The sequence below is a fragment of the Anomalospiza imberbis genome, chromosome 6 (genome assembly GCF_031753505.1).
Source record: "Anomalospiza imberbis isolate Cuckoo-Finch-1a 21T00152 chromosome 6, ASM3175350v1, whole genome shotgun sequence".
NCBI classification, from domain to species: domain Eukaryota; kingdom Metazoa; phylum Chordata; class Aves; order Passeriformes; family Viduidae; genus Anomalospiza; species Anomalospiza imberbis.
In genome coordinates this window covers 23,762,168-23,773,262 of record NC_089686.1, presented here as the reverse complement: position 1 = coordinate 23,773,262, position 11,095 = coordinate 23,762,168, and the positions used below count along the sequence as shown (strand labels likewise).

Sequence of the window (11,095 nt, the reverse complement as noted above, 5' to 3'; positions counted from 1 at the left end):
AGCAGTTGGGCAACAACATGCATTTGTTTCTTATTCAAATTTAGTCCTGGTCAGGATTTTTCTGTTCTAAAACTCCATCTCTGGTCTTCCATGCTCTTTTGGTAATTGAAATGTTTTGCTGAATATATAGAGCACACAGGTTTTACCATGTATAAATTATTACTTTAGTCTAGAATAAATTTCATACCAAGACACAAGCATAGTGTTAAGTTACTTCAATGAGCATTTATTATATATTTTGGAATTGTGCTGCACATTGCTATAATTTACATGTTATATACAAGACTGAGCCAAGATACTGAATCCACATACAAAGGCTTTTTAAAGTAGATACCCAGATTTTAATGTGCTCTACATCTTCTGTATCATCACCTGAAATTTACCTGCAGGAAAAGCAGAGTCAGATCACATTATTACCATTAGAATTATTTCTCCAAGTAATTATTTTCTTGTAAATTTTTTTTTTCAAAGAAATAGTAAGGAACATTTTAATCTTACAGTTTAATTGTAAGCAGCTGAGCCACTATTTAAATTTAGCATTTAAATTCTAATTCCATGCTGAACAGCTTTTCTTTTTTTCTGTAAGTTGACCATGTCCCACATCACAGAAGTTTTGTGCTAAGTCTGTGGAAACTTTAATGGAGCAGCTTTTGTAGTTACAATGGTCTTCACTTATTAACATTCTTATGACTCCTATAGAGAAAGAGCTTCACTTGTGCAAATAACCTTCTGGACACACATCCTTATATGTTTGATGCTTCTAAATGTAAATACAACTTTTTAGTTTTGCTTTCCACTCAACATCATGGAGGCTTATCCTCTGTCAGTATTTTCTAAGTACTAAAGGATATAGTAGCAAGTCATAGCCTGAAGTTCACATGGGCTCCCTATGGCCCAGCAGCTTCAAACAAATCCCACCTTGAAAAATGCTTATAACAGCAACACAGTCAGTCAGGAAAGTTACCAAGTGAGCTAATAATTGAATACTCCAAGTACTACTTACATGCAGGCATTGATGAAACTTCAGCTGTTACAATACTCTTTATTCCCAGATTTGATAGGCCTCCTCTGATTAGTCCACAGGTGAATGCTAAATACTAAATAAAAAGCTGCACTTCAAATGAGTGTCAACAGTGAAGCTTGTTGATAAAGACTGAAAATAAGTACTCAAGAATACAACTTCATACTTGGACAACAGAAAACCATGGAGGTTTTGAGAGACTTTGTCAGGTCTCTAATAGATGAAAGCTCCAATATTTGGTAGTGTGGTGCTTACTACACAGATTGTTCTCATCAGAGGCAGTATTTTGAGTCACCTTCTCTTTTCATTAAATCTGTAGGAACTTAATATCATTAAAACAGTTATTCCCAAGACTTGGCTAAAATTAGCAATTGGTAAGAAGAAACAGTCCAAAACAGCATTCTTGTGCAGGCCGCACCTGCAGGTATTTAAAATACGTGTTGCAAAACAATAAATATTTCACCAAACACAAAAAAAAAATCCCAAAGATGGCAGCCAGCTGGGAGGACTAACATCAAGAATTAAGAAACCATAAAATAGAACTTAATGTCCCATTTTTTAATCCAGCTGAACCAAAGTGCTCTATGATAGGTTCTGCAGAGCTACTACCATAACTCAGCATCTGCACTCAAAACTATTTTTAACTGGCGGAAGATCCTTCTGAATGTTCACATCATCTCAGAAGCTTGTTTTATGTAACAAATAGCATCTTCCAAATGTGTTTTGGGAATTTTAAAGAAAGTTTCTGAAAACACATGCTTCCTGAAGAGAAAGAATCTGTGTGACAGTGGTAGGTAGTGGCAGACAAGCACCTGCACCGTGAAGTAACTCAAGTGTAACAGCAGCAAGTTTCTCAACAACTCTGACCATTTTTGAACTGTAAATCAAATCCACTGTTCTAAACAAGGTGCCTTTCTAAAAAGCACACAGGTTCTCAAAGCATATCTTTAGGTGCCCTTTAGAAGAGTTTCTATCTATTTAATTACAAAATTTAAAGTTATTAATAGATCAAGGTAATTAAAATGAAACTGGTAGACCCTCCCCCACATAAAATCAAAGGGTACCTTTGGTGCATGTTCTAAATATTGCTTTCCTGCAGACATTTGCGTCAAGAGACGGAATTTATTGTCTTGAAGGACATAAATACCCTGTTTGAAAAGAAAAAAATGAGAGGTTTAGTTAAATGTGCAGAACTATAAAACCCACATTTTCTGTAAATTGATTTGATTTGTAGATAAAATATTATCAGGTTGAAAAATAAAAGATTAAGGCATATGTGATTTAAGTTTAAATTGTATTATTTACTTACAAGGAATATCAAAAGAAAATATTCTTAATTGTGAGTATACAGAAAAAACCCTAGACAATAACATGATCAGTTAACCCTAAAAATGTTTATGTACATTTCTTCTTGGAAGAGTCTTTCGAGTGATCAGAAAAAATAGTTCCATACTACAAAGTCTTTGGTAATATATCAAATGCATACTGATTTTTACATTCAAATCTCCATCTTCATTGGGTTTTGCACATCACTGTTCTTATTCTCAAATTCAGTGGGAATTATTTTTCTTAATAGCAGTACAGGCAACAACATCCAGCAGACAATCAAAGTAAAGGTCTGGTGTTTTCAACAATACAATTTTGTGCAACAATATGCATCTTAATAAACTAAGTATAAATACAGTATAGCTTTATCTACACCGGCCACGTTAATTTCCTTGCTACTGTGCTACTTCAGAATTTCACAAGCCTTGAACTTAAATTAAGGCTGCATATACAATTAAGACCTTAAGCTCAATACTACAGCTTTGTTGAATTAAACCCCCAGATTTCTAAAGTAATAATTATCTCTTATTACTTGATTAAGTCACTGTAAAATAAAACCTATTTATTTGGCACAATCCTTGTACAAATTCTTTTCTTCCCAATTTGACACAACAGGGAAATGGCCATAAGAAAACCAAGTGATTCAATTAGGAAAAAGATTTTTTACTCTAGTAAAATGTCTCCTTAAGTTCTTTTGATCTGGCTTTAAGAACTCTGGCTGTTGATATAGGAAAGCACATGAATAGTGCGATGTCACCAACATGCAAATCTAAGAAGTTTCTCCACTGCTTCTTATACAAGTATTTTCAATAGATTACAACTGTCTCAACTGCCGAAAACTCTTAACATTCTTCAAAGTAAAAAAATCACTTCACTGTAGCTACTCTATTTAAATAAATGTTAAGAGAGTAACATCACTTTTTCCTAACATTTATTAAGAGACAGATTAAAAAGTTCTTGTTTAAATGTTAATCAACTGTAATCATTACTGTCCTTTCTGTCACACTGCAACAATGCATATGAAATTCAAAGCATTTAGTCTTTTCAAACAGGGAGGCAATAAAGACATCATAGGCAATTATTAAATTGTATTCTAAAGCTACATGATAATATGAATATTGAAAAACACACTTTTTAAACAAAACAAATACGAAACATTTTGGATTTCTCATCTGGTAATTAGTTCTAGACCAAGAAAAACAAAAAATGCACTAGCAACTCAAAACTCTCACCAACTTTCTAAATTAAATCTTAATCTTCAGCATTAGTACCTGGTGATTAGTCCTTAGGTTATCTATTTGTTTCTTGAATACCGTTGTCCAAAAATCTTTGCAAATGAACTTCATAATATCTAATTCATCCTTGAACCTGGCAGTGTCTTTTGTAAACCTAAGTGAGAAATATATCAATAATGGTGGTACACATAACCTGACCAATTAAACATAGAAATAATTTTTAATGGTACTATACAACATCATTTTTGATGTTATTATAGAAATTAGTTTTCCAGCCATCATACAGTACCATTCTAACCTCACTGTCCATTCATCAAGTATTTTAACTTAAGAGCAACAAAGTGTTATCTTAGTATCTGCAATATGATAGCAGAATAAATTGTTTTAATTCCATGATTATCAAACACAGTTGACATACAGAAGGGTGGAAAGTGCTCCATCAGTTTTATCTTCAACAAGGTATCTAACAAGAAGATAAGCAAAATGCTCACACCTATACTATTTCATGGAAGGTGTCCTTCAATTAGGCAAAAGAGCTCTAACATAGGAACAAGCATATAAAACTTGTTCCCATTTTTCAGAAGGGCCTTCTTTCTCTTGCTTGTTTCAGATTTCTCTCCCTTTATCCTCTTGAGGGTCTTTATCTGACACTAAAGGACCACTGTACTCAACAAAAGCATGACTGCAGAAACTCAAAAGAGTCTCCACAGGACCCCGAAACGAGGGCGGTGAAGTTGCATCGCCGGTCCCCAAAGGGCCCGAGCTGCTCAGTCACGGAGTCGCAAGGGCTGAGAGCACTTTACAAAAACGAAATAAAGTAAGAGCCAATCATAAAATTATGTTTGAGAAGTAAATCAGAAAAAGAATGAAGCTGGATCTAGAAGTACCAAAGCAGGAAACATGCAAACAAAATAGAATTAGAGATAATTTTAAGTATTAAAAGTAACGATGTACCCTGACTCGGTTTTCATGACGGGAAGCACTAGGAAAACAACACACTCCAAAACTGTCCCGTGATACACAAACACAGGTCCGCACAAGAATGAGATACGAAAAGAGGAGATGCCAGAACAACTGATGGTAAGAGGAACGCACTCTCCGCCCAGCCAAAGCACCACACTTTGCCGGGGCAGGTGTGCTTTCCCGGGCGAGGTGAAAGCCCCGAGGAGCAGCGGCTGCCGGGGCCCGGCTGGGACTCACCTCTCGATGAGCCCCTGTCCGACGCGGAAGCCCATGCTCTCCAGCTTGGTGGTGCAGCGCCCGTTCTCCTGCAAGACACAAGGCGCCGCGGCCGGAGCGTCAGCCCCGGCCACTGCCGGACGGCCCGGGGCGGCCCCGGCCCCACTCACCCCTTCGCCCTGCTCGGCGGCGCGGTACATCCCCGCCACCATCTCGCTGTGCAGCAGCAGGAACAGCGCCTCGTCCGCCATCGCCGGGGCCGCCGCCCCTTCCGGGCGGGCCCGGCCACCCGCGGGAGCTCCCGGCCGAGGCGGGCGGGCCCAGAAGTGTGGGCCGGGTCGGTTCTCCCCGCCGGAGAAGCTCTGGGAAAGGGGCTCTGGCGTTAAGGCTGTGCGGAGTCCGCGGTCTCGGGCGCTGCCGGCAGCGCAGGGTCCTGAACGAGGGCCGGAGCCGGGGATCAAACTCGCCCCTCCTGCGGAGCTGCCCCGCCCACCCTACTGCTGGAGCCAGGCGGGCCGCGCGTGTGTCACTGCCTTCGAGACAGCGCCCGTGCCTTCCCCTGCCGACCGCGGGGAGCCCCAGAGCGACGTCGGCTGCAGCCGGGGAAGAGCGTGGGTTAAAGCCTCGCCGCCGCCCCGGGCGCCGCGACTGACGCGCGGCGCGGAGCTTCCCTGCCACGCCGCTCCGGGCGGGACGTGAGGGCAGGAGCGGCCCCGGCACGCGCCGCCCGTCAGGCCGCCACCGCAGCCAGCGTCAAGTAACGCCCCCGTCTATTGGCTCGCCGGGCACAGGCGCCTCTGGTAGCGCAGCGGTGATTGGCCCTCGCCTGAGTCCCGAGCGTGCCGGCTTCTCGGCCCCATTGAGAGTGGGAAAGCAGGATGTGTCCCGGGTGGGTGGGAACAAGCGGCCCCGGAGTGGTTTTGCGATTGGGCTACAAGGAAATGACGTTTGAGTTCTTATTAGCTCTGTGTCATGTCACTCCGGCGGTCCCTTCATTCTCCGTGGAGCAGAGCCTTCCGCTGGTTGGGCGGCCGGGATGCCAGTCTGCCCCTGGGCTCTGTGATTGGTGACCGCGTTTGGCGAGCCACCCTGGGGGGCGTGCCCCTTCCTCTCGCGGCCGGTGATTGGCGGTCAGAGGGGGCCACCGGGATGCGATTGGCTGCGCCGTCCCGCGGCCGCCGGAGTGGGCGGGGCCTGTTCCCCCCGTTTCCCAGCGCTGCCTCGCGCGGGGCCCGGCCAGGCCGCGCGGCGGGCGGGATGGCGGTGGCGGTGCGCGCGCTGCAGGAGCAGCTGGAGAAAGCCAAGGAAAGCCTCAAGCACGTGGACGAGAATATCCGCAAGCTCACGGGCCGGGACCCCAATGACGTGAGGTGAGGCGGGGAGCGCCCCGGTACCGCGAGGGAAGGGCCGGGCTGCGGGGGGGGCGCGCGTCGGGCCTGCAGGGCGGGCGGCGCGGAGCCGGCCGCGGGTCCCCGCGTCCCTCTGCGGGCCGTGCCCGCTCCGCTGCTGCGGCCATCGGGGAGCTGTGCTCCGTGGCGGTGGGGCACGGCCGCGGAGCACAGGACGGAGCGGCCGCAGGCCCGTTGGGCCGGGCAGGCACCGCTAACAGCGCTTACCGTCTCTTTCAGGCCCCCTCAAAACAGGCTGTTAGCCCTCGCAGGCCCCGGTGGAGGTAGAGGGCGCGGGAGCTTATTGCTAAGGTAAGGAGGCGCGGAGCGGGCGGTGGAGTTTCCTCCATCCTTTCCCTGGCAGTGGTTCGTGCCCTTGCGCTGAGTGTCGCGTGTTCCTCGTCTGCCTCCGCTCATCGCCGCGGTGCTGTTTGAATGAGCGCCAGAGCTGCCCTACGGGGCTTTGGGGGCTAAGTTTAAAGCGCCTTTTCATTTTGAGTTGCTACAAGTCTAAATGGGTGCTTTTCCCCGACCTTCTCAACCGTTAGGCTGAAAAGTAAGGGGAAACGTCAAAATGAAGGGAGGTATTGTGTGGTGGCTGGGACCTTGTCTTTGAAATCCTTCAAAATCAGTCTCTTGCTGATTAAAAAACTGGTAGATGCTCTAGGAAGGATTTTAAAACACATGTGGATAAAACCACATCCTGAAAATTACTGCAGGTAAGATTATTTGAACACGGTAGGATGCTTGTTACAGTGTAGCTACTCAGTTAAATAAGTGTAGAAATTCAAGGTTAAATTAGATGGTTCACAAGCAGTGTGTTAGAACATTTCACTGCAGTGCTATCAGTAAATGCTGATAGAGCTGAGTAAAATTTATGTTTAATCATGACCATAAAGCAAAATTATAGTTAAATTGTGCACACTTGAAATGCTCCAGGGATTAACCTAACTTGTTCTAAGACCACAAGCGTTTTCTTTTTAGGCGTGGATTCTCGGATAGTGGAGGAGGACCCCCAGCCAAACAGAGGGATCTTGAAGGTGCATCCAGTAGGTGAGTGCAAAAACTAATGCAGACAGCTTGCTTTTCTGAATGAGAATTTGTAACAGTAAACCAAAAACTGGTAATAACTGGGGACTTTCACTGTCTTCTTTGGAGATTACTTGCTGAAGACTTGTTGGGAATAATTTGGGTGATAGCAAATCACTCGGTGAAATCTTTTTCATACCTTAAAGCAGCATAAAGATGGTAGCAATAATATAAAGATATAGCAATACAAAGATATTTGTAATTTTTTTGTTTTATTTGGCATACTGTCTGTTATATTACATTCTTCTTAGTTGTGACATTTGTTTACAGTGAACAAAAATTGAATTACGACTGAGACCCGTTCAATAAATTGAATACTGGCAATGTGACAATGGACTTGGGTTTTGAGCTTTCACATCTGGTTGCAAATCCATCAGATGTGACTGATAATAGTGAACTTAAGTGCTGTGGGCACTTAACGTGCAGTGGTAGTTCTTGACCAAAGCAAAGCTTACTTTGGAATTTTTGAGTTAGCAGAAAACGAAGCTGGGAAACAGGGCAGTGCTGTGCTACAAAGCTGAAAACAACTTATTTATTAAGTTATTTATTTTAGGGTTTATTTTATTTAAATTATTTATTTTAAGTTGTTCTTTGTTAAAGCCTTAGTTCATCCGTGTCTCAAGTGGTAAGCCCTCTGCCTCTCTCCAGTAGGTATTTGGAAGGTAACTTGAACAGCATTTCCTGTTTAAGAAATTACACCAACCTTTCCATGTCAATGCATTTAAATCTGTCTAGTGATCCCTTTATACCAGTAGCCATTTTAGAGGTTTCTGGAAAAGCACAAACATTTAAAAGAATAAATTCCAAATGTATTTTTAAAAGTCAAATATGGTATTTGCGGATTCTTCTGGTTTTATTACTCTACAATTTGTATTACAGTTTAAACTGTTCTGTGTCATTGGTTTTCACCAACAATAGATTCTGTCTGTAAAATGTTATTTACTGGTTGTTGGAACAGTGGGGAGATTTTCACCAAAGAGTTGGTTCTTCTGACTAGACATGCTTATATTTTTCTCATGCTGGAATCGATTCTCTCCTAAATACATGTTCTGTAATGGCCACTGGCTTTCTTCCTCAGGCTGGGTGGAGAACGTCGGACAAGAAGAGAATCACGCCAAGAAAGCGACGCAGAAGATGATGATATTAAAAAGGTAATATATAGTAAATGGAGCTGTGCAAGAAGAAACCTACCTGCAACACGATGAACAAAGTAGTTTGTTTTTCTTTCTTGTAGCCAGCGTTGCCATCTTCTGTTGTTGCTACCTCCAAAGAGCGAACACGTCGAGACCTTATACAAGATCAAAATATGGATGAAAAAGGAAAACAAAGGTATGCAGAAATCTCTTTTACACTAACGTGATACTTTTGAGTTCTACCATAGAAAGTAGCTTTTGATTTAAAAGATACCGCACACAAGCTGTTGTGGATCAAAGATTATGTTGAAGAGTTACCATTATGGTATAAAATTCAATTTTAAAAGTATTCTCTGAAGATACTTCACAAGCAGCAACATGTGCATTGTTCACATAACTGACATGGATTCTACTTTTCAGGCCACCTACAGGAGCAGTTTTGCCTGTGCTAGTGTTTTAACATTGTTTGAGTAAGACAGAAATATCGTTTGAGTAAGACAGTAGCTTCATTGGTTGTTTAATGTCTTGGATCATTACAGCTGTCTTGGCTCATCATTTATTTTGTTGGTTGAAGTAGGGTTTTGAATATGGTTCCGTGCTCCCTCTGCTTCTTTTTTTAAATGAAACAGTTCCATCATGTTTCTTTTCTCGTACTACTTTGACTTCTTGTTGTGCGTACAGCCTTGCCTTCATTTCGCCTACTGCTTTTTAGATTCCTCCTATGTATGTCTCCTTTTCCCTATATTTTATTTTTCTTAGGGCTACTAAAATTCTAACTGAAATGCAGCTCTATTGGTAAGAGGTATTGGAAAAATCAAATTTGCAGCTGTGTTCAACCTCTTGGACTCTGTCTACTTCAGACTGCAAGTCACCTGGTGTAGTAATAATTATACCCCCAAATAAACAGAAGAATTAGAACTGGAATAAGGAACTATAGAAATCTTCTCTGATAAGTCCCCACAGGTCATCTGGCACAGAAAACTGGCACTTTGCTTGCTTCTTTTAGTTATAACCCCACTTAGAGTCTTCCATTACTAGGTTCTAATTGCTTCCCTCACAGGGAGACTTCCAAAATTCTTACTGAACTTCCTAGAGCTTCAGGCACTAAAAGCTTGTTCCCTCAGAATTGTAGTTTTACTGCTTTTCAATTCAGTAGTCTCTAGGGAGATGAGAAAACCAGTGTTGGTCTCTATGAATTGTGGTGGAGGGAGGTTCTTTAAGAGGACAACATCCCCTGAACTCCTGATTTTGCTCAGTCTTCTGGGATGCCATTCATATACAAAGGCACTTTAAGTGATCTCTGGCTTTCAATTTTTATCTGTTGCTGTTTCTATTACTTAATATATTTTTACCTTTCCATGTGAGGTTTGTGCCACTGTAATAGAGTGGTACTTAGGGAAGACAGTAGCATTTCCTTTCTCACTTTATCAGGTTCAAGGCAAATAAAAATTCTGCATGAGATTGTAAAGACTTAATTTGGGATTGAATGAAAATAAATTGAAGGTGAAAGTCAAGAAACTAGTTCTTTCTCAGAAGAAGGGAATTTGTTGAAGTATTTTACTTACTTTTCTCAAAACAACACCTAGTTGGATGAGAGCAGTTCTGTTTTCATCCCACAGCGTAGTGTCTCACTGTTGGGCAATTCTGATAGATAAGCTTTCACTCCCCTGTGGCTCCATTTCTCCTTAACAGTCCAAGCAGATTGTGGAGAGGGGAGTGTATGGTTTTTAGAAAACCCAGTTTGTTCCCTTATTGATAGCTCTCACTGTATTTACTTGACTTTTTTCTTCAGTACTCTCTGCTTCAAGATTTTTAAAAGTATTTCCTTCATGTTATTATTTCCAGAAGAAAAATGTGCAGGCTTCCAATTTTGCCAGTGCTAGCTGTTCTGTGTTACGCATAAGAGCTGTGTCTTACTTATAAGCAAAATGATATGTCACTGTAAATTATATCCTGGACTGTTGGCACAGTCAGTATGTCTTCTATTGCTAATGGCCTTGGGTACTACTGGGCCTTTAAAAATAAGTATCCTTGAGGTGGAAAGTTTCTCTGATTATTTATACACATAAAAATCTTAGTACTTGAACTGAATATCAAATTTTTTTTTTAATTGTGGATTTGTTTTTTTCAGGAATCGACGTATATTTGGCTTGCTGATGGGCACCCTTCAAAAATTTAAACAGGAGTCCACAGTTGCTATTGCTACTGAGAGGGTAATTACTTTAAATTCTATCAGATTGTAAATAGTAAAGCAAAATTGTTTGGTTAAGTTATTTCAAGTAAGAATGAATTCCCTACAGTGTAGTTTGCAGATGCAGCAAAGTGGTGAGAGTGCATGTAGGTTTGTGTTTGTCTCAGTTCAGAGGAATGAGGGTGGGAGGCAGGAAAGTTGTTCCTACCATGACTTTGTAATCCTGTTTCTGACCTTTTTGGAAACAAAAAGGCAATGTTAAATGGAATTTAATCAGGTTACTATTTAAGAGGTCATAGGCTATTTCTGGAAATAATAGTGATGCAGTATTGATGAAGCAGTGCTTACCCTGGTACGTTCCAGATGTTTAAATTATAACCAAGTATACAGAAATCTATGCTTGGTTATGCGATCTGTCTAAAAATGTATTTTCTGTTCCAGTACAGATAACCAGAATTTCTGATTTTAATAAATGTGTGATTATACTGAAGCAAAGGCTTTGCATAGCTTAGTGATTACTTCAAAAAACTTGT

At 41.9% G+C, this 11,095-nt stretch overlaps 2 protein-coding genes across 4 annotated transcripts in view; one reads left to right on the top strand and one right to left on the bottom strand.

The window, feature by feature from the left end:
* Positions 1-209: 209 nt before the first annotated feature.
* Positions 210-5,624, bottom strand: TRAPPC6B (trafficking protein particle complex subunit 6B). The gene is made up of 6 exons (XM_068192878.1): positions 4,932-5,624; positions 4,783-4,850; positions 3,619-3,736; positions 2,086-2,169; positions 1,004-1,097; positions 210-383 (listed from the first exon to the last, which is right to left on the bottom strand). Exons 1-6 carry the CDS (start codon positions 5,010-5,012, stop codon positions 352-354), a joined length of 477 nt encoding a protein of 158 aa, XP_068048979.1. The 5' UTR covers positions 5,013-5,624; the 3' UTR covers positions 210-351.
* Positions 5,625-5,955: 331 nt separating this feature from the next.
* MIA2 (MIA SH3 domain ER export factor 2) overlaps positions 5,956-11,095 on the top strand; it is a 52,615-nt gene continuing 47,475 nt past the window's right edge. For 2 of the 3 annotated variants that reach the window (XM_068192870.1, XM_068192869.1), the window contains exons 1-6: positions 5,957-6,131; positions 6,390-6,461; positions 7,134-7,202; positions 8,317-8,389; positions 8,473-8,567; positions 10,503-10,584. In XM_068192870.1, the coding sequence (XP_068048971.1) occupies positions 6,019-6,131; positions 6,390-6,461; positions 7,134-7,202; positions 8,317-8,389; positions 8,473-8,567; positions 10,503-10,584 (504 nt within the window). In that variant the 5' untranslated portion in view covers positions 5,957-6,018. Of the gene's footprint in view, positions 6,132-6,389; positions 6,462-7,133; positions 7,203-8,316; positions 8,390-8,472; positions 8,568-10,502; positions 10,585-11,095 lie in introns of all 3 variants that reach the window. The other variant, XM_068192871.1, reaches the window with a different exon arrangement.